At 42.7% G+C, this 27,118-nt stretch overlaps 3 protein-coding genes across 4 annotated transcripts; 2 read left to right on the top strand and 1 right to left on the bottom strand.

The window, feature by feature from the left end:
* Positions 1–11: 11 nt before the first annotated feature.
* Positions 12–2,670, top strand: LOC139398592 (immunoglobulin superfamily member 6). The gene is made up of 6 exons (XM_071144510.1): positions 12–387; positions 541–882; positions 1,050–1,150; positions 1,307–1,357; positions 1,696–1,806; positions 2,044–2,670. Exons 2-6 carry the CDS (start codon positions 546–548, stop codon positions 2,092–2,094), a joined length of 651 nt encoding a protein of 216 aa, XP_071000611.1. The 5' UTR covers positions 12–387; positions 541–545; the 3' UTR covers positions 2,095–2,670.
* On the bottom strand, positions 2,399–7,360 carry LOC139398590 (major facilitator superfamily domain containing 13a-like). 2 transcript variants are annotated; one of them, XM_071144507.1, is made up of 8 exons: positions 6,663–7,360; positions 5,913–6,227; positions 5,484–5,780; positions 5,219–5,341; positions 4,858–5,012; positions 4,532–4,615; positions 3,911–4,054; positions 2,399–3,123 (listed from the first exon to the last, which is right to left on the bottom strand). In XM_071144507.1, exons 1-8 carry the CDS (start codon positions 6,873–6,875, stop codon positions 2,982–2,984), a joined length of 1,473 nt encoding a protein of 490 aa, XP_071000608.1. In that variant the 5' UTR covers positions 6,876–7,360; the 3' UTR covers positions 2,399–2,981. The 2 variants fall into 2 exon arrangements, with proteins under 2 accessions (XP_071000608.1, XP_071000609.1); XM_071144508.1 differs by having other exon boundaries at positions 2,888–3,123; positions 3,879–4,054; positions 6,663–7,198.
* A 27-nt stretch (positions 7,361–7,387) lies between these two features.
* On the top strand, positions 7,388–24,881 carry LOC139398591 (cerebellar degeneration-related protein 2a). The gene is made up of 8 exons (XM_071144509.1): positions 7,388–7,572; positions 9,588–9,700; positions 14,512–14,660; positions 14,831–15,007; positions 20,247–20,552; positions 20,637–20,904; positions 21,112–22,990; positions 23,054–24,881. The coding sequence occupies exons 1-7, from the start codon at positions 7,491–7,493 to the stop codon at positions 21,379–21,381; spliced, it is 1,365 nt and encodes a 454-aa protein (XP_071000610.1). The 5' UTR covers positions 7,388–7,490; the 3' UTR covers positions 21,382–22,990; positions 23,054–24,881.
* The last annotated feature ends 2,237 nt before the right edge of the window (positions 24,882–27,118 follow it).

Raw genomic sequence — 27,118 nt, 5'->3', positions numbered from 1 at the left:
CTGTGCTAAACACGCCCTCCATTGGTAAGAATTTCTAGTTGAATAAACGCAATGTGACTGTCATGCCAGGGCCTTGAATTTGAAGATCAGCGAACAGATTGATTCTCACATCTCGCTGATGCTGCAACATTACGAGAAGACAGTTTTGACTGACAACTGTGAGAGAATTTGTTTGGGATTACAACACCAAACACATAATGATGAGATACTTGGTAAACAGGATGGAAAACTGAGAGAAGTGAAAACATCCATCTTCCTGTTCTGTCTATTGCACACTTAGTCATGAGATCACAGCGCGCACACACACATATTGTGTCAACATTATGTTTTCATCAGAACGGATTTGTCAGTGTTCTCCTCTATCACGCTAATTAATCTCGACAGCCGGTAAGGACATATCAGCTAAATTAAATGTATCATATCAGCTAAATTAAATGTGATCAAATATTAGATTAAAACTGTTATGATTCCATATTAGCTTCACTTATAACGATTGAGAGTATAACTTTATGATTATACGTGTATCTCTTTTTACTCCAGTCATCATGGAGAACAAGGAAAACTGCCCCCCAGGGTTATCGTTACACCAGCCAGACGATATCATTTGGCGGATAGGGGGTCAGTCAGCCTCTCTCCCCTGTAACATCGCATATGATACCAATAGGAACATTGATTTCCTCTGGTTCGTCTTCAAGCAGGATGCTCACCACTCGGTCGATCTGATGACCCAGCAACACAAATACAGCCTGGAGAGAAACAGCCTAAATATCAACTCACTCCAGGCCAATGACAGCGGGGTGTACCACTGTGCTGCCTTGTTTAGAGACGTGGTATGCAGCGGGGCACAGGAGATAGGGCAGGGCACCACGCTGGTGGTGAGAGGTAAGAGCATAGAATTAAATAGAACATGTGTCATTTGAAATTATTACTCATCATTTAATGTATCTCTATGGGTAAGAGTGTTTGGGGTAGCAAGGGGGACTTTTCAGTTCTACTCAAGTTTTGCCTTTACAACCATATGAAGTGCCAGTTCTCCTGTGTGCTTTCAGAGAGGGGCGTGCAGATGGCCTGGCATGTTTTGCTGTGGCTGCTGTTTGTCCTGTTAGTCTTGTACAGTCTGGCAATACTGATTCTGATCATTCGTAAGAAGGTAAGCTATTGTATTACTCTAGATACATGCATATAATGATCATTATGAATTGGTTGTTGTTTGAGATGTAACAGAGCACAAAATATATTGACCAATCATGCAACCATCATAATCATCTAGTCTACATTGGATTCTAACCTGCTCATTCTACACTAGACTGGGAAAGACAATGCCATTTGCAGAGGCACACAGCAGAGTGACATCCAGGTGCAGTCTTCTCTTTTGTACTGAAGTTGTTCATGATGTCTTAAAGAATTATTGATACCAGCACAATGTGCAATGTGTTCTCAATATTTAGTTTCACCATGTTGTGGAAAGCCCAATGTCTTAAACAAGGAACAGCTCTATTTCTAAGCCCTTGCTATCATTGTTTTGTAAGAGGGGGTATTCCTCTTCAGTAAATTCCTAGTAAAATCCTCAGTCTCACAATGTTGAGACTTTAATGTATGTTTACATTGCAGAAAGACAAGGAAATACAACACTTCTTAGTTGTTATTTACCACTGGGATGTAACCAATTTGTTTGCTGTTCATTCTCTCTTACAGAAGAATAAAGTTCGAGTACAGTTTGGTGCTGTTGTGCAAGAGCTGTACGGTAAGAGGAACTTACAAAGTAACAAGAAAAACCCCAACCACAGTGGCCCTGCTCAAAACAAGGTACGGGATGGTCACATTGCATTTTCCTAATATGGCTTATTGGCTTTCCTAATAAGTATGAGAGAGGCTAGGAAAGTGCTTAGATTTTATGTTAATGTTATGACTCAGTTATATCAACCGGTTTTCAATTGACTAAATAATCACACCTTGTTCTTAAGCAAACTCTTCTCTATCAACACATCTAATCTACACCATGTTGACTCTACAGCTGATAAACTCAACTGAATCGTCTTGCAGGTTGAAAGCCCCCACTCCAACCATCCAGAGGACATTTACCAAAACCAGTGACTCAACAAAAAGAAGAACCACTAATGACAGCTACTTCCCTACACAGACTGATCTTCAGGCGGGAGACTATAAACGAAGGACACTGCTGACCTGCAAAACGACTAACCAAAATCTAAAACTGACCCTTAGCTTAACCAAAGAGAGTAACCAGACAAAAACAATCTCGATTTGATAAACTTCAAATTAATCAGAAAGAAAAACAGAAGTCCCTCTACTGAATCTGAAGTTCACCTATTTGAATATCCACATTTTTTTTTGTCCATGTTTCAGTTTGAAAAGTCAACGTAAATAACAGTGCAAGTTATTTGAATGAAGGCTTATTGTTTTTAAATGGAAACAGTGTAAAAGGACACGTAGGAAACATTCCCCAACAAATGAATGCAAATCATTTGAATGAAAAGTAATAGCATATTTTTTTGGTATTAACTATTTAGACAAAGGCACAACATCACAATGGTTCAGGTCCCATGATAACAGTATGTAGTATACACAATGTCAAAGAAAATATCTGTTTTACATTCAATTTGTTTGGAGAACAAAGTCTGAAAACTAATAAACTATGTGAAAGTAATCTGATGCTACAATATCCCTCAAACTTGGTTAAGTCATACAGTTTCCACAGTAACTAACATAATATTATTGCATAGAGTAATAGCAGACTCAGGTACTGTGCTCCTGCTACCAGAGTTAAGGTCAGTACCATTCCCTTCATCACCACCAGACAAGTTCACCGACAAACATAACAAACACATACAGATGGAGTGTTTTCTTCTGCAGTACCCTCCGGCCATTACACCCCCATGTTCCCTTTAGGAGTGCTGCAGCAACCTATCAAGTCTTAAAAGACAGCATAGACAGTGACTCATAAACAGCATAAATTGAGTGACTCAGCCGTCAATATACATGGTGTCCACGGTGTGACTGCTGCGTATTGAGAAGGGCTTCCAGGCGAAGACTTGCAGGGCGGCGATACACATGGGCACCACACACACCAGGTAGAACATGGTGGTGTGGAGGGCCTCCAAGTCACTGCAGAGGAGGAGTAGGACATTATTCAGACAGTACAGGATCTGTTACAAGATATAGAAGAGCTACTGGAAATGTGTTGTCATGAATTCAACCAGTGTGTCTGTGTATCAAGACAATTCATAAAAATTACATCTAATAATGCTATGATAGAGATACATTAAAGTAACGTATAATTAACTACCATGTCGTAGAATAAATGCAGTTGCTTTCCATGGGTTCACTGACACAATTAATGTAACATGTCAATGCAGCTATTTCACCACTAGGGGGCATAAGCAGTCATCTCAGTAAGCGTAACATTAGAGTTCAAGCTTTAACCCCAGCAAGTTGTCAAACATTACATCTACGGATAACAATGTGTGATATCGGCACCTGAAATGAATCAAATGCTGCTTTAATTCAGCCGGTGACTCGCTGGCAGTGAACCAATCCTAGATCATTCCTACTACAGCTCCAAAATACACTAGGCCGTAACAGTAAGACTGGTTTTGTCAGGCTAAAGTTAATTTGCATGCTGGCAGAGCAAACATGGATTATAGCTAATAATGCAAAACACAGTACAGGATCTTAAATGGTCGTCCTTGATAGTCTAAAGTGCCTTCCTCGCCTCACTTATCTGAAGACAGATCAGATACAAGCAAAATGGATGTCTACAGGGAATTCACTTTCACCTGTTCAGTACTCACCACAATAATACAATTAGCAAAAAGGAGATAAGGAGTGGACATTTAAGACTATTGAGACGCAGCCCTTACCTGGGGTTTGCATCCCTCCCAGCAGCCCTTACCTGGGGTTTGCATCCCTCCCAGCGTCCTTCAGGTTCTCATAGCCAAACTGGTTTAGGATGGAGACCACCAGCATAGGAGCCAGAGACTGGGCTGGTTTAGTGAACAGAGCATTGGTCCCAAACACCATGGAGGAGAGGGGGGAGCTGTAGAGGACAGAGGGAAAGGACACAACAAGGCTTTAAAACTTGATCCACTTACTTTGACGTCATAAGGATATAACAATGACAATAATAATCTTGGATTGGAATGATTGGATTTATATTTTCCATCAAGGGCTCAAAGCGCTTTTAGCTCTACCCTTGCTAGTGTTTATCTCCGTCACTGTGTTTACATTCCTGTCTGTGTACTGTACGTGACTTACAGAGATGCACATTGATTGTAACCTTTTGTAAGAACATACAGCCTCTGTTACTTTTGTAACGTTAGGTCGGTGCCCTTCCAAGGGAGTCTGTTAGGTACTGTAGCACTGCCAATGAAGCTCAGTGTTAGCCTACAGAACACACCTGAGAGAGTAGTTCTATTTCTGTCTATCTGTAATGGATGGCTGGGCGGGTGGAGGTCACTGTGTGCTGATGTGGCACTATTATAACTGTGCTGTCACACAGCAGACCTGGGTTTACCTGCGCTTGTGTCTCTGAAGGTCTGAGTCGATAATGTCAGCCAGAGGCAGGTTAAACAGACTGAAGGCTGCCTGGACAAGGACCCTTAATGGTGACAAAGAGAATATATATTTATTTATTTTACAATTAAATAGTGTTTGTATGATAAAGCAAACAGTTGTAAAATGGCACTGTTGTATTTCCAACTCATAGAGCAAATCATGTTACTGAATTACATAACTGACATTGATATATGTGGAAATGTATTGTCATTAATGCCAGTGGCTACAATAACATATAAATAGATGATATAATAACATTACAATGACAATACCATAACATCTTACATGTTAGCGGTCAGGAAGAATGCCAGGATGTAGTAGTGATGTGGCCCCAGCACCAGCATGACGGCAGCCATGCCAGCCTCCACGTAGAAGGTGAGCAGGATGATCTTGTAGTAGCCTAGGCTGTGGAGCAGGCTCTGACTGCTCAGCACAACCAACTGAGAGAGACGCACCACAGACAGATGACAATAACATACAGTAAGTAACACTATTGGAATAAATCAATGAGGAAATGCTATAAAATAGGTGGTCTAGTGTGTGGTCAGCACTTGGCAACGCACTCAATGCAATACATTGGTGATGCTGAGTGAGGTTAGTGACTCCCTCCACTCAGTATAAAGTGTTTTGAGCTGTGGTATGTTACCTGAGGACAGATGAAGCCAGCTCCATACATGAAGCTCTTGGCCAGTGACGGAAGCACGTTGGGGGGTATCAGATGCTCGGCGAAGATCATAGTGAAGTTATTACAGAATGCCACCATGAAGACCTGGAAAAAGTGCAAAGGATAGGAAATATAAATGTAATGGTCAGCTGTGGTACACACTCACATACACACATGTCCCCATTAACAGAACAAACCACATTCTGTGCCCCCATTCAGTGGCTGTATCCAAGTCTTTTTCTCTGACCTGAAAGAAGTTCATGAGCACAAAGAGCTGGAAGTCCCTATTGGTCAGGATCTGCAAGGTCATAGAGGTCACCAAGGAGAAGGAAAGAGTTGATTGGCCAGAACCTTGGTAGTTTGACCTCGGTGCTGACCCTTTGGTGTCAAAGCGGCTCTCGCTGTGTAGGCCTGTGTAGATCATGCAGCCACAAGCCAGAACGGCCACCAGGACAGTGAAGCCCTGGAAGGATGGGAAGTCATCCATGTTCTGGGAGTGGAGGCTGCAGAATAGAACACTGGAGGAACCTATAAGTGACGCCACCTGGGGAGAGGAGGGGGAAGAGGAGACAAACGTGAGAACACTTTAATGACTTCAGACAACAAAATAAATACCATATACAGGCTAAAATGAAACATGTAAAAAAACACTACACAAAACACCTCCCTTTCCTACCTGGTTGTATTTAATGAGTCTCAACCTGCTCTGGTGGTGGCCTGATATCTCTGCAAAGAGGGCGCACTGCGCCAGCAACACAAATGTCAGCATCCCGTCGAACGCACACAACGCCACCATCAGGTGGACGCCGCTCATCCAGTCGCCGGGGGTGTACTCTCGCCATGGAAACCAGGCGAGCAGAAAGGCGATTGCGTAGAAGGGAGCACCATACAGAATGGAGAGACGACGTTGAGAGCAGCACGGTACGTGGGAGTTATCCTGCAGGTAGCCGAACAGAGGGTCGTTCACTGCGTTCCACACCATGTACACCACCTGTCAGGATGAAGGAATTACATAACTATTGTCTTGTTTGCATATAAATGTGTATCTCAAAGTTGCAAATATTGCACAATTGCCCAAATTACACATGTCAAAGGACTGTATATGCGGTCATGTGTTGTTCGTTCCACTTAATAAAGTGTGAGCAAGCTGCATGACCAATAATACCATTGTACGTACATTCCTCACTACCATTGAGCATTGACATATAAAGCCAATTATTCCCATTTTGAATTGACATACTATTATTGGGCAGTGCACAATGTTGGCCTATTATTACACAAGTGCACCATAGTCATATGGCCCGAAGGCTACAGTTGCTGTTTAACAAATAATAATGTGGTTCGGTTACTGGCCCAACACTCTAACCACTGGGCTACCTGCCTCTCATAAAGTTTACAGTATCTGTTACTGTAGTACAGTACTCACTTGTGACTGATGGAAAGCTCCTTCTGATATCTTGTACTTGTTGAGGAACAGCTTGACATAGTAGAAGCTGAATATGCTGTTCATCATGCCTGCTCCCAGGGTGGTCATGGAGTAAGCCACGGCGGCGGGGTGAGCCCCCAGACTCGCCAGGTGCCCTAGGATGTTCAGGCCGCCGAAGGTGCGAACACCTGCGGCTGGTTTCTCTACGGTCATGCTTGGTGGTGGTTTCCTTTCCCCAGGCTACTCACTTTGATCTAATTACCACAGACTTGCAAAGTGAGTCGAGTGTGTCTTGAGTGAAAGGTGAGTTTATAGAAACGGAGTTCACAGCTATTCATATTTCATGGCAAAAGTGCTGCAGTCGAGCGCAGGATTTCTACTATTTCAGCTTGGTCAGCAAACAGACTTTGCAAATACTAATTAAGATAACCTCACTGATGAATACACAATCACAACTATGTGTTAATATAAAATAACAACATTATGCTCCTCTCCTCGCTTGCAGCTATCAAACCCGTTTCTGTAAATGCGGAAATAGGCGGGGCAATAATCCAACCATAACAAACAAACATTGGACAAAAAGGTGCTCTGGTCCCACCTACTTTCTAATTATTGGTCAATGAACTGTCATTAAAAAAGTAGTGTTGCTTTTTACTTAGGGGCTGAGTTCGTTCTCCGGCTGCGCAGATTGCCACGTTGCTGCAGAAAGACACCGGACTACGACACCAGAGGATATTGTCTGGTCACTCCAGGCTGTTTATCACACCGGTGTTTTACGATTCTGCCGGGTGGAGCGTGCACTCTATTGGAATACAATTGTCAGTGGAAATGCTGACCGATATGATAGTGGAGGAAGAGTTTGAGCTCAAGGATGAGGAGCCATGGTATGGCAAACAGGACCTTGAGCACGGTAAGAGACTTGTGTTGCGGGCGTTGAAGGGAGGGATAGCTTGGTTGCGTCCTAAACAGCCGCAGCTGAGAGGGAACAATCACCAGCCTCCTATTGCAATACGACTCCACTATTCTACAGTCATCTGAGGTTACAGATTGGAAAATAATTACAAGGTTATTTTAAACTGTCCTAGACAAAATCAGTGAATAGCCTCACGGTTATTGCACGTAGGCTGATTTACATTTTCAGTGGCAGACATGCAATTGCCAACATTGCAACCGCAAGTCTCAAAGGATACAATTTTCATAGACCCACATCCATTCCATTTTGAAAACACATTTTTTTAAATTAAAGTCTCAACAAAATGAGTGATTTGAATCGAACACATTATCTTATTGTAAATGGTAACACTCTTGTGACACTCACACAGTCAGTGGGGTCTATATTGAGAATTACTGAGAACCTTCTTGTTGCCAGGATATCCTGAGGCTGTCACTTCCCATGTGTTGATTGTTGTGTTTTGTGTGTGCAGGCTACAGTTTTTGGTTTGTTTGGGCACTATTTGCATGTATATGTGTACTGCATGATTATTGTGCACCTACCTGTATGTTGTTGATCATGACACTTATTACATTACGTGGCTGGCTGCAACCTGGTCTCAGAGCATTTTGTATTATTCTGTATGTAAATCCAATACACTCCATTTAGTATATGTATTAATTTGTGGATGTCCATCACCCATTTTGTTTAATATGTTCTGAATTATAATTTGTAATGTTATGAATTTACAAAATGTACAATATGTTATGACTTTACAATATAATATGTTACGAATTCTAGCTAGGTGGCTAGGATGCTAACGTTAGCTAGGTTAGGGGGTTAGTTTAAAGGAAGGGTTGGCTAAAGGGGTTAAGGTTAAGGGTTAGCTAACATGCAAAGTAGCTTAAAGTAGTAAGTAGTTGAAAAAGTTGCTAAAATACTAAAGTTATTCGCAATGAGATTCGAACTCGCAACCTTTTGGGTTGCTAGACGTTCTCGTTATACAAAACAAAAGGTTAAATTGATACACCTTTATTTTGTTAGGGTTCCCACACAGCCATATTTCCATGTTACAGTGCTTGTTTACAGAAAACAGGTGGACTACCTGTGCAAATTAGCTATCTGCGTCTCCGAACACGTGTGTAAACGTGTTGTCACTGAAAAATACTGTCGGCTGCAACTGTGTTAAAACCGCTTAAATCTGTGTGCGGTAAGTGTGTATTTTGCATTTGGAAATAATATTGATGTGATATGAAAGTAGAGGGATTTATGTTTCAAGAACCATACTGCAATTGAGAATTGATTTAGATTGAGTTTTTGGCTGTTTTGGCTTCCAGAGCCAATTCACCTTTAAACAGAACATGTAAGGACCTTGGACTAAAAGGAGTAATGTTAGCCCAATATTGGACTGAAGGAGCCTAACATACTATGTGTACACATTTGTGAAAGTGTGAACTGATCCATGTTTAGTGTGTGTATATGTCACAGTGATAATCGTACTCTCCTTGCGTTGTGCTTTGTCCAAATAAATCACCCCAGCCAGGGGTCCCAGTTGAGCATTATTTATTATCTGTAGTTAAATAGGAAACAGCACGTTAGTTGTGCAGGACTTAATGATGTTGATGGCTGTCGATGGTAAAATCTGTAGCATGAAAACATCTGTTAGCAGTGGGCGTATGTGACCATTACATCGGACAGGTACCATATACCCACACATGTATAAATCAGCAACACATTGTAAAATATAGAAAACAGTATTCAGAACGTGACCTACCCCTTGCGTCACATTTTCATACTGGGGAGACCTGACGTTCGCGATCTCCCCCTTTCTGAAAGCGGGGCCAATAACAACACGCCTTATTGTCATCGGAATTGAACCAACCAATAAGAATGTTTGAACATTAAATGCACCTTTCTTTAGAGGCAAGTTGGAAACATAACCACCCTGTTACATGTACAATAAATGTGTTTTGTTTGCGTGTATCTATTTACAGATCTCCATTTGGCGGCTCAGCTGGGTAAGACCCTGCTGGACCGGAACCATGAGTTGGAGCAGGGGCTGCAGCAGATGTACTCCACCAACCAGGAGCAGCTGCAGGAGATTGAGGTAGCTAGTCTAAATATAATCATACTAGGCCACTGAGAGCCTAGTATGTGCTTACATACTAGGCTTACAATACAATACAAACACACACACCACATTGTAGGTTACATTTTTTCCCACTGATTTAGAATCAGTCGGCAACATAAGATGTGTAATATGAATTAATCACTTTTTAAACCTTGCTCTGAAGGTCACTATGGCTGGAATATTGCTTGTTAATAAATTACCATTTTGCAGATACTGTACCACTGGAGTAGCCCTACATTCATTCACCAAACTGACTTGGTCTTAGCTAACCTGTCCTTCGGAAAGTATTCAGACCCCACAACTTTTTACACATTTTGTTAGGTTACAGCCTTATTCTAAAATGTATTATTGTTTTTTTTTTCCATCCTCATCAATCTATACATAATACCCCATAATGACAGCAAATACATTTTTTTTTTTTTTCAATTTTGGCTAATTCATAAAAAATAAATAAAAAAAATTACATTTACATAAGTATTCAGACTCTCAGTAGTGTAACGACCCTGAGTTTATAAGCACTGATATCGACTCTGCGGCACTCTATTTGTGGCGTTTATCCCATTCTTACTCTCAAGCTCTGTCAGGTTGGATTGGGAGCACAGCTGCACAGCTATTTTCAGGTCACTCCAGAGATATTCAAGTCTGGGTTCTGGCTGGGCCACTCAAGGACATTCAGAGACTTAAGACTTGTCCTTGGCTGTGTGCATAGGGTCATTGTTCTGTTGGAAGGGGAACCTTTGCCCCAGTTTGAGGTCCTGAGCACTCTGGAGCAGGGTTTCATCAAAGATCTCTCTGTACTTTCTCTTGATCCTGACTATTCTCCCAGTCTCTGCTGCTAAAAAACACCCCCACAGCATGATGCTGCCACCACCATGCTTCACCATAGGGATGGTTCCAGGTTTCCTCCAGACGTGACGCTTGGCATTCAGGTCAAAGAGTTGAATCTTGGTTTTATCAGACCAGAGAATATTGTTTCTCATGGTCTGAGTCCTTTAGGTGCCTTTTGGCAAACTCCAAGCAAGCTGTCATGTGCCTTTTACTGTCAGTGACCATCGGGTTCTAGGTCACCTCCCTGACCAAGGCCCTTCTCCCCCGATTGCTCAGTTTGGCAGGATGGCCAGCTCTAGGATGAGTCTTGGTGGTTCCAAACTTCTTCCATTTAAGGATGGAGGCCACTTTTCTTGGGGACCTTCAATGCTGCAGAATTGTTTTTGGTACCCGTCCCCAGATCTGTGCCTCGAACATGCCCTGTCAACTGTGGGACCTTTTTATATATACAGATGTGTGCCTTTCCAAATCATGTCCAATCAATTTAATTTACCACAGGTGGACTCCAATCAAGTTGTAGAAACATCTCAAGCATGATCAATGGAAACAGGATGCACCTGAGCTCAATTTCGAGTCTCGTAGCAAAGGGTCTGAATACTTATGTAAATAAGGTATTTCTGTTTTTTTATTTGAATCCATTTGCCAAAATTTCTAAACCTGTTTTCACTTTGTCATTATGGGGTATTCTGTGTAGATTGCTGAGGATTTTTTGTTTGTTTTGTATTTAATCCATTTTAGAATAAGGCTGTAACATAACAAAATGGAAAAAGTCAAGGGGTCTGAATACTTTCTGAAGGAACGGCACCTGTCCTGTATGTAAACAAAAACAGGACTTCGGTGTTCAAAAGCAATAAGAAGCTTAGCTCAACTGTATGACGTCATTAGGAAACAACCCTACGCACAGACCAACAAGTCCACCAATGGGAGCCGAAAGTCCACATTGACAAATCTCTCCCCCAAATCTCTTTTCTTGTCAGGCTCTTCCGATCGTTAGTTTCCTCTTGTTAAATGGGATCAAGTGAAAGCCTGTCTGGATTAGCTCATGACTTAATTGGTCCTTGGCATTGTGCATTGCATGGACAGGTATTTGTCTAACTATCTTTAAGGCACCTTTAGGACACCTTTCACCTCCTCTCTGTAAGGAGAGCAGTGGCCAACGGCTTTATGCTTCCTTCAGTAGCCAAAGGCTTAGTCAAGGTAGTGAACTTTCACATAGTTACTACTGATGTTATCCTGCCTCTCAACACAGAGTATCTAAGGCTGTGTTTAGACAGCATAGCCTAAGAGAACTTGGTGCGCAAATGCTCATTCCTGCCTCGCACCTCATGATATATGATGGTGTGTTTAATGACCTACATTTTGGGGATGCCTAATAGTACCCTCACTATATTCACGGGATGTATCCTGCTGAGTACTCACACACACACATGTTCTCAGTTAGGGTGGTGGTACAAACAACATGACATTTTCGTATCAGACCTTTCTGCCTTTCCTCCATCATCCTGACTAGTGACCACTTAAGTATGAACTCCTTGCTTGTTCACAAGGGTCGACTTGCGCTATAGGCGCCGGGTATGCGGCACAGGTCTGATTTGTACAGTAATTTCCAAACAAATAAGTATGAACAACAGATCTGTACAAAGATTAGCAAATATGTGCACTGCGCAGGTGCTAGCTTTGGGCGACCATGGTGGAACAAGCAGTATGTGTTCGGTGAGCAGTCTCAACGAGTTCACACAAACAGGTGATGCATTCAAAGGGTGTTCAGGTGCAAACGTGTTCGTTCAGCACACAACCAACCACAGGGGATTTTAACATTAACCAAAAATGGCAATTCCACAGTAACAGAATGATGCTGAGACTCCCAATTTTCCACTTTCAAATGTACGTAAAATAAAAACCAATGATCGCAAAGTTAAAAAAATAAAACGTACAACTTCATGTACAAGGACAACTTTTAACAATTTCCACAGAAAATTACAAAAACACATTTACTTGAAGAACAGTGCAGAGGCAACGTTTGGTAACAGAATGACGGCACAAACAGCACAGACCATCATTCTGTTACCGTGGAATAGCCCAAGAGGAGCCTAAGACCAGGTACAGACACCACATATAGATATGGTCAGATACATGGGATTACAATTCTAAGCACTGAAGGCATTGGCCTCATAATAAGCACTGTAAAGAATTTTAAGGTCCTTTGTTGACCAGCTGAGATGGTCTCTCCAGTAATTAAAATAGAACGGTACAGTCAGTAATAGTCGGACATCCTGGGGTTAAACGTCAAGACAGAGGTCTTAGACTAGAGGGTTAAAACCTCTACAGGATCGGTGCCCCCCCCTCCCCGCTGGACGGTTGAGCTAACATGCGCTAATGTGATTAGCATGACGCTGTAAGGAACAAGAAAATTTTCCAGGAACATAGCTATGTCTTATATGGGCATAAAGCTTAAATTCTTGTTAATCCAACTGCACTGTCTAATTTACAGTACCTAATACAGTGAAATAATACCAAGCTATTGTATGAGGAGAGTGCACAGTTATGAACTTAAACGTTTCTAATTAACCGATTTAGGCACATTTGGGCAGACTTGATACAACATTTTGAACTGTAATGCAACGGTTCATTGGATCAGTCTAAAACTTTGCACATGTACTGCTGCCATCTAGTGACCAAAATCTAAATTGCGCCTAGAGTTCTAAGTCATGTAATGGGCTTATTCTTGCATTTCAACGATGATGGAACAAAAAGAGACCGCATGTTTTTTTATTTGTATTATCTTTTACCAGATCTATTGTGTTCTATTCTCCTACATTAATTTCACATTTCCACAAACTTTAAAGTGTTTCCTTTCAAATGGTATCAAGAATATGCATATCTTTGCTTCAGGTCCTGAGCTACAGACAGTTATATTTGGGTATGTCATTTTAGGTGAAAAATGAAAAAAAGGATTGGATCCTTTAACAGAGGAATATAGGCTTTTTATTTTCAGGTAATGGTTAGATAGATATGTAAAGTTCAAGGTACTATTGTCACCTATTCAACTACTGTGACTGTGTTACTCATCTGTCAGTATTGTGACACTGCTATTGTTTTTCACTTTGGACTCTTAAGATCTTTGTACATTTTTGACTGCAAGATCAGTAAAGTATCTTGTAATTGTAATTATTCGCCTACCTCCTCATGCCTTTTTGCACACAATGTATATAGACTATCTTTTTTTTCTACTGTGTTATTGACTTGTTTATTGTTTACTCCGTGTAAATCTGTTATCTGTTCACACTGCTATGCTTTATCTTGGCCAGGTCTCAGTTGTAAATGAGAACTTGTTCTCAACTAGCCTAACTGGTTAAATAAAGGTGAAAAAAATAATTAAATAAATCTTTCACATGTAATTGAACCAGCTCAAAGTTCCATTGATGTATTTTTCAACTGAAGTGTCTCTCTGAAGGAGATCCCTGAGTGATGTGGGTTAGGGCTTTATCCTCCTATGCCTCGTCTGCCAGTCAGTTAATATCAAAATCTAATGATTTGAATTAGTCGTGATGGTTAAGCCTAAATTTGAGGGCACACGGGGATCACTTAGGAGTCCTTCAACATGTGGAAGTGACCCATCCTGATAATGCTAAGTGGCATATGTCCCAGCTCCATGCTTGCATAAAGTATTCTGGTCACAAAGCCACAGTGTTTTGCCAGTTCAAAAGTGTGTTCGGTGCTACTGGTCCTCTTCACTGACCTGTTTTCGTAATGGATCATTGTTCTGAGAATCGAATTACAAGAATGAGAGGACTTGCATACTGTAGCAGTCATAATGGAACCGTAATTAAATGCTTGATCAATACTTACATACAGTAAAAACTCGGTATCACCTGACAAACGCTGGACCCTATTAGTGGACCCAAAAAACTGTTCTATCCATCCTATTTCAATGGCAATTACCTTTGACCTCCTCCCAGTACCTGACTAAGCAGGTGGATTTGCTGAGGCAAATGAATGACCAGCATGCTAAGGTATACGAGCAGCTAGATGTGGCGGCCAGAGACCTGGAGCAGGGCAACCACAGGCTGATTCTGGACAACCGCGTCGCCCAGCAGAGGATCAACTGGTGAGACTCAGGACTTTGATTCCTTTCTGAAAATAGTAGCTGTAAACATTTTTACCCCCAGTATAAATACTTAGATGCCAAATTTACTAAGAGGCAAGGTTTTGGCTAAATACATTTTCTCCACAAAGCTCAGTAATTCGAACCACTTCTATGCTTGTCCTCTCTCTCAGCCTGACAGAAACGATCAACAGTCTTGAGACCCACATGGAGGACTTGCAGACCCAGGTGGAGGAGCTGAGGACAGCCCAGTCTGACCGGAGCAGGAGAGAACTGGCCGAACAGAGACACAACCTCGGAGCACAGAGTGTGTCCTGCCTCAAGGAGCTGTATGACCTGCAGAAAGAAAAGTGAGTGTGTGCATGTATGTGTCCTGCAGCTGTACAATTGAACCTGGTGCCAACAAACCGCTAATGTTATTGTTAGTCTAAAACATCCATTCCGCCACAGAACCAGATGTGTTCAGCTTTATTCAGCTCAAATCAATGTTGATCAATTTAATTCTCATATCAACCATGCAAACCAAGACTAGGCTGAGAAGAGAGTAGATGGAGATGGAAACCAAATGAGCTGGCCTTATTCTGCAGTGGGAATGGTCACCGTGAACACTAATTTCCTGCACTCGGATTATAGTAACTAAACAATTTGGAGATTATGTGCATGCTGAGAGAGGGAACACAATAAACAGAGGAAGTTACCTTAAATGTTATTTTAAAGTACAGTAACAAGCATGTGCCTTGAGAGGAATGTTCTACTTCAGCTAGCCTGAATGTTTGTCACTGGGCAAGTTAAAGTACATCATTCCAGGAACTGTGTGTCTGGCCAAGTTACAGTACATCATTCCAGGAACTGTGTGTCTGGCCAAGTTATAGTACATCATTCCAGGAACTGTGCGTCTGGCCAAGTTACAGTACATCATTCCAGGAACTGTGTGTCTGGCCAAGTTACAGTACATCATTCCAGGAACTGTGTGTCTGGCCAAGTTACAGTACATCATTCCAGGAACTGTGTGTCTGGCCAAGTTACAGTACATCATTCCAGGAACTGTGTGTCTGGCCAAGTTACAGTACATCATTCCAGGAACTGTGTGTCTGGCCAAGTTACAGTACATCATTCCAGGAACTGTGTGTCTGGCCAAGTTACTGTACATCATTCCAGGAACTGTGTGTCTGGCCAAGTTACAGTACATCATTCCAGGAACTGTGTGTCTGGCCAAGTTACTGTACATCATTCCAGGAACTGTGTGTCTGGCCAAGTTACAGTACATCATTCCAGGAACTGTGTGTCTGGCCAAGTTACAGTACATCATTCCAGGAACTGTGTGTCTGGCCAAGTTACAGTACATCATTCCAGGAACTGTGTGTCTGGCCAAGTTACTGTACATCATTCCAGGAACTGTGTGTCTGGCCAAGTTATAGTACATCATTCCAGGAACTGTGTGTCTGGCCAAGTTACAGTACATCATTCCAGGAACTGTGTGTCTGGCCAAGTTACAGTACATCATTCCAGGAACTGTGTGTCTGGCCAAGTTACAGTACATCATTCCAGGAACTGTGTGTCTGGCCAAGTTACAGTACATCATTCCAGGAACTGTGTGTCTGGCCAAGTTACAGTACATCATTCCAGGAACTGTGTGTCTGGCCAAGTTACTGTACATCATTCCAGGAACTGTGTGTCTGGCCAAGTTACAGTACATCATTCCAGGAACTGTGTGTCTGGCCAAGTTACTGTACATCATTCCAGGAACTGTGTGTCTGGCCAAGTTACAGTACATCATTCCAGGAACTGTGTGTCTGGCCAAGTTACAGTACATCATTCCAGGAACTGTGTGTCTGGCCAAGTTACTGTACATCATTCCAGGAACTGTGCGTCTGGCCAAGTTATAGTACATCATTCCAGGAACTGTGTGTCTGGCCAAGTTACAGTACATCATTCCAGGAACTGTGTGTCTGGCCAAGTTACAGTACATCATTCCAGGAACTGTGTGTCTGGCCAAGTTACAGTACATCATTCCAGGAACTGTGCGTCTGGCCAAGTTACAGTACATCCTTCCAGGAACTGTGTGTCTGGCCAAGTTACAGTACATCATTCCAGGAACTGTGTGTCTGGCCAAGTTACAGTACATCATTCCAGGAACTGTGCGTCTGGCCAAGTTACAGTACATCATTCCAGGAACTGTGCGTCTGGCCAAGTTACAGTACATCATTCCAGGAACTGTGCGTCTGGCCAAGTTACAGTACATCATTCCAGGAACTGTGCGTCTGGCCAAGTTACAGTACATCATTCCAGGAACTGTGCGTCTGGCCAAGTTACAGTACATCATTCCAGGAACTGTGCGTCTGGCCAAGTTACAGTACATCATTCCAGGAACTGTGTGTCTGGCCAAGTTACAGTACATCATTCCAGGAACTGTGCGTCTGGCCAAGTTACAGTACATCATTCCAGGAACTGTGTGTCTGGCCAAGTTACTGTACATCATTCCAGGAACTGTGTGTCTGGCCAAGTTACAGTACATCATTCCAGGAACTGTGTGTCTGGCCAAGTTACAGTACATCATTCCAGGAACTGTGCGTCTGGCCAAGTTACTGTACATCATTCCAGGAACTGTGTGTCTGGCCAAGTTACAGTACATCATTCCAGGAACTGTGTGTCTGGCCAAGTTACAGTACATCATTCCAGGAACTGTGTGTCTGGCCAAGTTACAGTACATCATTCCAGGAACTGTGTGTCTGGCCAAGTTACTGTACATCATTCCAGGAACTGTGCGTCTGGCCAAGTTATAGTACATCATTCCAGGAACTGTGTGTCTGGCCAAGTTATAGTACATCATTCCAGGAACTGTGTGTCTGGCCAAGTTATAGTACATCATTCCAGGAACTGTGCGTCTGGCCAAGTTATAGTACATCATTCCAGGAACTGTGCGTCTGGCCAAGTTACAGTACATCATTCCAGGAACTGTGTGTCTGGCCAAGTTACAGTACATCATTCCAGGAACTGTGTGTCTGGCCAAGTTACAGTACATCATTCCAGGAACTGTGTGTCTGGCCAAGTTACAGTACATCATTCCAGGAACTGTGTGTCTGGCCAAGTTACAGTACATCATTCCAGGAACTGTGTGTCTGGCCAAGTTACAGTACATCATTCCAGGAACTGTGCGTCTGGCCAAGTTACAGTACATCATTCCAGGAACTGTGCGTCTGGCCAAGTTACAGTACATCATTCCAGGAACTGTGTGTCTGGCCAAGTTATAGTACATCATTCCAGGAACTGTGTGTCTGGCCAAGTTACAGTACATCATTCCAGGAACTGTGTGTCTGGCCAAGTTACAGTACATCATTCCAGGAACTGTGCGTCTGGCCAAGTTACAGTACATCATTCCAGGAACTGTGCGTCTGGCCAAGTTATAGTACATCATTCCAGGAACTGTGTGTCTGGCCAAGTTATAGTACATCATTCCAGGAACTGTGTGTCTGGCCAAGTTACAGTACATCATTCCAGGAACTGTGTGTCTGGTCTTTCTGAAAGTTTTTATAGAAACTGCACTATCAATCATCAATGGTGTCAAACCAGCAGTCAGAGAGCCTCTTCTCATCTCTTCCCCTTCTAGTGATCTGTGTACTGTGTATTCCCTTTCAGTACATATTAAGTAAAGGAGACAGGCAGAGACACTTGACTATTGAGATGGGTCCATAGTCTAATGACTATGTATTACCGCCATTATCAGCCGTGTGCTGACTGGGCGTCCCCAGGTCACCCAGACCCAGACCACCTAATCTGGGCCAAGGCTTTTCGGACATAATCCCCTGCAGATAAATCTTTCAGAGGAGGTTAAGTCTGGCCTGTATACACACACTAACATACACACATAGTTTAGTAGCCTGTTTTAGCATGCAATACAAAACCACTGATAAAGCACATACAGTACCAGTCAAAAGTTTGGACACCTACTATTCAAGGGTTTTTCTTTATTTGTACTATATTCTGCATTGTATGAAAACATCCAAACTATGAAATAACACACAGGGAATCATGTAGTAACCAAAAAGGTGTTAAACAAATCAAAATATATTTTGAGATTCTTCAAAGTAGCCACCCTTTGCCTTGATGACAGCTTTGCACACTCTTGGCATTTTCTCAACCAGCTTCACCTGGAATGCTTTTCCAACAGTCTTGAAGTTTCCACATATGCTGAGCACTTGTTGGCTGCTTTTCCTTCACTCTGCGTTCCAACTCATCCCAAACCATCTCATTTGGGTTGAGGTCGGGTGATTGTGGAGGCCAGGTCATCTGATGCAGCACTCTATCACTCTCCTTCTTGGTCAAATAGCCCTTACACAGCCTGGAGGTGTGTTGGGTCATTGTCCTGTTGAAAAACAAATGATAGTCCCACTAGGCTCAAACCAGAAGGGATGGCATATCACTGCAGAATGCTGTGGTAGTCATGCTGGTTAATCAACCCCACATCAACGGGTCCTTGGGACCATAACACAGAGCATATAGCATATAACTCCTCTTCCTGTTCCTAAGTTAAGTGTGCCTTGAATTATTCTAAATAAATCACTGACAGTGTCACAAGCAAAGCAGCATCACACCTTCTCCTCCATGCTTCACGGTGGGAACCACACATGCAGAGATCATCCGTTAACCTATTCTGCATCTCATAAAGACAAGGCGGTTAGAACCAAAAATCTCAAAAATGGACTCATCAGACCTAAGGACACATTTCCACCAGTCTAATGTCCATTGCTCGTGTTTCTTGGCCCAAGCAAGTCTCTTCTTAGTGGTGTCCTTTAGTAGTGGTTTCTTAGCAGCAATTGGACCATGAAGGCCTGATTCACGCAGTCTCCTCTGAACAGTTGATGTTGAGATGTCTGTTACTTGAACTCTGTGAAGCATTTATTTGGGCTGCCATTTCTGAGGCTGGTAACTCTAATGAACTTGTTCTCTGCAGCAGAAGTAGCTCTGGGTCTTTCCTGTGGCGGTCCTCATGAGCCAGTTTCATCATAGCCCTTGATGGTTTTTGCGACTGCATTTGAAGAAACTTTCAAAGTTCTTAATTTTCTACATTGACTGACCTTCCACATTGACTGATGTCTTAAAGTAATGATGGACTGTTGTTTCTCTTTGCTTATATGAGCTGTTCTTTCCATAATATGGACTTGGTCTTCTACCAAATACCTTGTCACAACACAACTGATTGGCTCAAACACATTAATTAAGAAAGAAAGAAATTCCACATATGAACTTTTAACTAGGTACACCTGATCATTTAAATGCATTCCAGGTGACTACCTCATGAAGCTGGTTGAGAGAATGAGTGTGCAAAGCTGTCAAGGCAAACTGTTGCTAAGAATCTCAAATATAATATATATTTGATTAACACTTTTGTTGGTTAATACATGATTCCAGATGTGTTGTTTCATAGATTTGATGTCTTCACTATTATACAATGTAGAAAATAGTCATAAAGAAAAACCCTTGAATGAGTAGGTGTCCAAACTTTTGACTGGTACTGTACATGATAAAAAACAGGCCTCTATAACCACTTTCACCATCGTGTTGAACCTTTAGTCCTTTTCCCTGTCCCAGGTACATGGCCTATGAGAGCCTGCGTGTGGAGCATTCCTGGCCAGCAAGGAAGGAGTCCTGTCAGGACCCAGACCCCGATGAGGAGAACTCTGTGCTCCAGCGCTCCATCCAGACCCTGCAGGCTGTTCTGGCCTCTGAGCGGGGGAAGCGGGAGGCAGCGGAACAGGAGACTGAGCTAACTGCCAGGGAGAACGGGGCTCTGGAGCAGCGGCTGGCCCTGCTGGAGGGCTGCCGGGCTAGGCAGAGGGAGCTGGAGGCAGAGGTGGAGGAGCTACGGCAGCTGTGGCAGGCCGACTACGCCAACAGGTACGATCATGACACTTTCTATTCATACTTGGTACATGTTGTTTGTATATTCGGCATAATAAAGACAATACTCTACTCCACCAGCGTCAGGAGACCTGACCGGCTACTGCTGCCTGACACTGTCTTCTTCGCCCCAGAGGAGAAGCCCAGTCTGGTACAAAAGGAGGAGGAAGTGGGGGAGCAGGGGAGGCGCAGCCTGCAGAGGTGCAACAGCGAAAGTGTTCTGAAGGGGACACTAGCAGATGACATCCGGCGGGGGCATGAACGTACATGTATCAGAAGAGCAGAGGCGGTGAAGCAGAGAGGAATCTCCCTGCTCAATGAGGTGGACGCCCAGTATAGTGCACTGCAGGTAAAGGTTTTCACTTCTCATTATTGCATAATCAACACAAAGACCGAGGGTGAAACTATTTCCATTTGTCTACGATGTGCCCTATGAATAAGAATGACAAACAAAAGGTCTAGGAGGTGAAGCAAATGACATTTTTATGCAGTAATTTGAGTTTGTTATACAGTGTGGAAAGTTGCCGATGAGTGACTGAACGTTTGCCTCCTGCAGGTCAAATACGAGGAGCTTCTGCGGCGCTGCCAGCTGGGGGCAGACGGGCTCAGTCACAAGGCCGTGCAGACACCCCACAGTTCCCACGGCACTGTCAGTTACCCCCAACGGCGCCTCTCAAGCTCGGCCACCTCCATCGGGCTCCCAGCTGTCCCCGAAGACAACGGGCCTCAGCCGGAGTACAAGGCCCTTTTCCAGGAGATCTTCACCTGCATCCAGAAGACCAAAGAGGACCTAAGTGAGAACAAGTGGCCGAGTCCGGGTCATTGACTCTGGGGACAGTGATGGCAGTATTTGTTCTTTCTGCACCTTTGAATGGACTGCTCAAGAGGATATTGCTATAGGAGAGGGCCTCAAATAGCAGATTCCAAAGGGTGTTTTGTGTGTGTGTGTGCGCGCATGTGCACTAACACCTGTACCTCTTATACAACATGTGCCCTGTTGTCTCCTTCAATCCTGTCAACGCTATCACCTCGACACGCTCCGATGGTTTCATAAGCACTTTTCTTATCTACCGTCCATCCCTTTGACTACTTTCCATCCTTATCTACAAGTTTGTTTTTGACGCAAACATTTCCAGGTCAAAGGTTGATAAATGAATTGTTTGAGTCCTGATGCTATCACCTCTTAGCATCCGACTGCTCTTATGCCTCATTTAGCTCGAATAGATGGCACCACCTCTTCACTTGAAGTCAATGGGTGCAGTAATATTAGCAACCAGGGTTTTTCTATTCTTTTGTTTTCTACTAAATTCAAGTAACCATAGCAATTAGAATGGTATGTGTATGTACCATAGATTTGGTCTTGCAGCTTAATGAGTAGGCCTACGCTGGGTTTGAAAGTGTTTGTTTGTACACTGATACCACGTACAGAACCACCATTGTACAGATCTTGAACTTGCTTAGACTATCTAACAGTCTGTGTTCATTCCACTTAGTGTTAAGTCTTTCGTGGGAGCCATACCTTTTGTGCACACTGTACATATTGCCAAATTATAGATTTAACTACATTTGTGTACCTTTTTTACTATGCCAACTTAAGAGTACTCGACAAGATGGAGTACTTTATAGATGCACTATATATATCTATATCTCCACACAAAAGTATGTGGATACCCCTTCAAATTAGTGGATTTGGTTATTTCAGCAACACCTGTTGCTGACAGGTGTATAAAATCGAGCACACAGCCATGCAATCTCCATAGACACACATTGGCAGTAGAATGGCCTTACTGAAGAGCTGTGTGACTTTCAATGTGGCACCGTCATAGGATGCCACCTTTCCAAAAGGTCAGTTCATCAAATTTCTGCCCTGGCAGAGCTGCCCCGGTCAACTGTAAGTGCTGTTATTGTGAAGTGAAAACATCTAGGAGCAACAACGGTTCAGCCGCGAAGTGGTAGGCCACACAAGCTCACAGGACGGCAACGCCGAATGCTCACTACCGAGTTCCAAACTGCCTCTGGAAGCAACGTCAGCACAATAACTGTTCGTCAGGCGCTTCATGAAATTTCCATGACCGAGCGTGGGTTTCCACGACGGGAGCGTAAGATTGCCAATCGTTGGCTGGAGTGGTGTGAAGCTCGCCGCCATTGGACTCTGGAGCAGTGGAAACGCGTTCCCTGGCGTGATGAATCACGCTTCACCATTTGGCAGTCCAACGGACGAATCTGGGTTTGGCGGATGCCAGGAGAACGCTACCTGCCCCAATGCATAGTGGCAACTGTAAAGTTTGGTGGAAGAGGAATAATGGTCTGGGGCTGTTTTTTAAGGTTTGGGCTAGACCCTTCAGTTTCAGTGAAGGGAAATCTTAACGCTACAGCATAAAATTATATTTTAGATGATTCTGTGCCTCCAACTTTGTGGCAACAGTTTGGGGAAGGCCCTTTCAAATCAAATCAAAATCAAATCAAATCAAATCAAATGATTTGATTTGATTTGGAAGGCCCTTTCCTGTTTCTACATGACAATGCCCCAGTGCACAAAGTGAGGTCCATACAGAAAGGGTTTGTCGAGATTAGTGTGGAAGAACTTGACTGGCCTGCACCGAGCCCTGAACTCAACCCCATCGAATGCCTTTGGGATGAATTAGAACGCCGACTACCAGCCAGGCCCAACATCAGTGCCTGACCTCACTAATGCTCTTGTGGGTGAATAGAAACAAGTTCCCACAGCAATGTTCTAACGTCTAGTAGAAAGCCTTTTCAGAAGAGTGGAGGCTGTTATAGCAGCAAAGGCGGGACCAACTCCATATAATGCCCATGATTTTGGAATGAGATGTTCGGCGAGCAGGTATTCCTGTACTTTTCACTACACTTTTCACTACACTACATGGAGGTTGGGCCTATAGTAGTCAACATTGATTTATAGATAGATTGGCCTGTAATACTAGAGAATCAAGTGAACACTGGAAAAGGCCCAGTCTGTTCTCACTGTTTCATGGTCATTTGTGTAATGTGTGTCCCTATAGCTACCTCTGCCAACAGGACACATCGTGGCTTTGCACTGACCGATGGACACTTTTTAAAAAAAATGTATTTATTTGACAATTATTTTGACGATGAGATGGTATTTATTTCTCTATGCTAATATGTGTCGCTGTATTCCAGATCTATAATGTGATTGTTGCTGTAGCGAATGCTGATTCAGAAGTTCAGTGGCTTTGAGTTTGACTGACACTGAGGTTCAAAGTATGATCAGGTGCTTCTTAATTGAATGTGAAACTTACAAAACGTAAGTGGATGTGTTAACACAACAGAAAAAAGAAGATGTATGATTAAGGTTGCAGTGAGTTGTCTTTTAATTTGTGGATCCCTCAACCAAAGGTGCTTAATCTCAAAGCCCTAAGTATGGTAGACTGGTGGTTCTCTGCTCAGCAATATCCTGCCTATAGACCACAACAAATGAGGGTAGGCGCTGTGGAGTCGGTCATACAGACACTGAGACACTTCAGATAACCAAGAACAAGAGGTCAGATCAATACATATCTTTTCCATCTCAAGTCCAATGCTTCTCGGTGTCTGGTTTGCCAGATGGGTTTACTGTTTCTTACTTGTGATGGACTGAAAACTAGAAACACAAAGCCTGTCAATATTCACTTCCTTTTTGCTCCATTCAAAATACTTGTCTACTTGGTGTCTCAGGGCAGACGTAAGGAATATAAATAATATTTTGACAAGGAGATACATAAAAGCAGCAGGACTAGAGTTGTGTGTATTAGATGAATATACCATCTGGATTAGATGATCAGTAGCCAAATGGTCAGCTGAGGAATGACCTGTTATAGCCTACTTTGTTTCAGGAGTTTATTCAGAACAGGAAGATAGAACAAGTTCTAACTGATCCCCTGGTCTATGTTCTCTGTTGTAGATTCACATCACCTCCATGACTGTTCTGTTTTGAATAAACCCCATAAGTCTCTGGGTTCAAAATGCAGCTGTACATCAACAATGGTGGACTTCAAGTTGCCCTTTCTCCCTCTACGACCAGGGTCCATTATGACGTTACTTATCCTGGACCGAGACTCAAACTTGACTTCCATTTTGTGTTTTACATCAAATTAGAACTTGAAATGATATTATTTGGCTGAACTATTTGTTAATTCTATACTTTGATATAATGAAAATGAGAACTATTACAAATGGCAATTTCATAGTAATATACAACTGTAATTAATGCAGCCTATATAGTAAGATGTCATAGATCAGCATTACAAGTGTTCTCCATGATGACTAACACGTGCTTACAGTGAACCAATAAAAAAATAATTGTGCCAGAGGTGTTATGATTCTTTCCCATACAACAGCCTCATAGAGAACATGCCCAAGCAAACGTGGGTTATATGTTGGCTAGATAAAATTGGCTTCATAGATTTATACCATTGTGTCACTGCATAGTTACTTGGAGGGCTGTCTCAGCCAGCCCTCCTGCCATGTTTTAATGTCTAGTATTAAATAGGGCACGTTAATCTCCCTCAATAGTCATTTGAACTGACAAACTATAGTGAGAAAATGGTGAGAATCCATCATAAAGGGTACAAAGTAGACAACCGTCACATGTAGACCTACAGTACTCTTAAAATGGCCTCTTAAAGGAAACCCATTTTTTGTTATATCGTATTTGTGTATCTCTGAGCGATGCTCTATCGATTCTCAGTCATTTTAATGTTTTCATGTGTATCTGAGCTATTCGCCGTTCAAGCAAGCAGAAATACAGCCGGTACGACGACTTTTGTGTCATACAGTATATTACATATCCTGCTTTACATGTATTATAGGACAAATTAGTCATTCTGATCAAGGGACAAATCTCGCCCCCCCCCCCACCCCCAAATTCTGAACGAGCACCTCAGTCCTCAAATGTCCTTGAGGATCGCCTCTCAGGCCATTAATAGGGCTTTGTCTTCCAGACCGCTAATAGCTTTTACATAACGGCTAGTTTCCTGCCCTACTCCCAACAACCCCCAAATCCACTAACCCTCCATAAAAGGGGATTACATGCTAATCTCGGCCATAAAGAGACTGTCTTGCAAAGACTCTGTGGACACTGAGAGAACTTTGTGTTGGCTTTCAAATCCATCTGCAGTTGAGACCTACGTTTGGTTGGGAGACTGTATGAAATTGATTTCTGATAAAAGATTGCAATGGAAAAGCAACGTATGTTCTCTTCAGGCCTGTAACAACTTCAGTGTAACACAAAGTGGAGACTCAAATGTATCAAGGCGCTCCTATATACATGTAAAATGTATTCTTATTACATTCCAGCTTGGATCCAGAACGCCATTCCAATATTTTGGCTAGCTGGACTGAGGTGTGGGAGTCAGAATGTTATGCCCTCATGCCTCTCTGTCCCAAATGCATAGCTGTATGTCTCCGTTCATTGTATAGACTCCACACTGCTTTCCTCAGCTCTGTGACCTCAGCAGAGAACATATGCCAAGTGGAACTCAACAACACCCAGAGGTTGTCCTGTCCTCAAGATTTACAACACTGTGGAAAATGTAAAATGTAAAGAACATGTTTTTGTGATTAAATTTCTAATGAATTCTGCACTGTGTGATAACCCTATAACATTACAGTAGGCTTATCTATTCTAATTATCTATAGAGATCAAATCAAATTCTATTGGTCACATACACATGGTTAGCAGCTGTTATTGCGAGTGTAGCGAAATGTTTGTGCTTCTAGTTCCGACAGTGCAGTAATATCTAACAATTCCACAACTACCTTATACACACAAGTGTAAAGGAATTAATAAGAATATGTACATATAAATATATGGATGGGCAATGACAGAGCGGCATAGGCAAGATGCAATATATGGTATAAAATACAGTATATACATATGAGATGAGTAATGCAAGATAAGTAAACATTATTAAAGTGGCATTATTAAAGTGACTAGTGATCCATTTATTTGAATGGTGAATGATTTCAAGTATGTATGTAGGCAGCAGCCTCTCTGTGTTAGTGATGGCTGTTTAACAGTCTGATGGCCTTGAGATAGAAGCTGTTTTTCAGTCTCTCTGTCCCAGCTTTGATGCACCTGAACTGACCTTGCCTTCTGGACGGCAGCGGAGTGAACAGGCAGTGGCTTAGGTGGTTGTTGTCCTTGATGATCTTTTTGGTCTTCCTGTGACATCGAGTGCTGTAGATGTCCTGGAGGGCAGGTAGTTTGTCCCTGGTGATGCGTTGTGCAGACCGCACCACCCTCTGGAGAGCCCTGCGGTTTTGGGCGGTGCTGTTGCCGTACCAGGTGGTGATACAGTCCGACAGGATGCTCTCAATTGTGCATCTGTAAAAGTTTGAGGGTTTTAGTTGACAAGACAACTTTCTTCAGCCTCCTGAGGTTGAAGAGGCACTGTTGCACCTTCTCCACCACACTGTCTGTGTGGGTGGACCATTTAAGTTTATCTGTGATGTGTACGCAAAGGAACTTATGAGAGCGCTTTAATTTCAGTCCATTTGTATTGAAAATAAAACAATATAGAATGGGAAAAATGTATAATTTA

This window comes from Oncorhynchus clarkii, unplaced genomic scaffold (assembly GCF_045791955.1).
Source record: "Oncorhynchus clarkii lewisi isolate Uvic-CL-2024 unplaced genomic scaffold, UVic_Ocla_1.0 unplaced_contig_13399_pilon_pilon, whole genome shotgun sequence".
Classification (NCBI taxonomy): Eukaryota; Metazoa; Chordata; class Actinopteri; order Salmoniformes; family Salmonidae; genus Oncorhynchus; species Oncorhynchus clarkii.
Note: the sequence above shows the minus strand (reverse complement) of the source record. Positions and strands in the feature narration are given on the sequence as shown.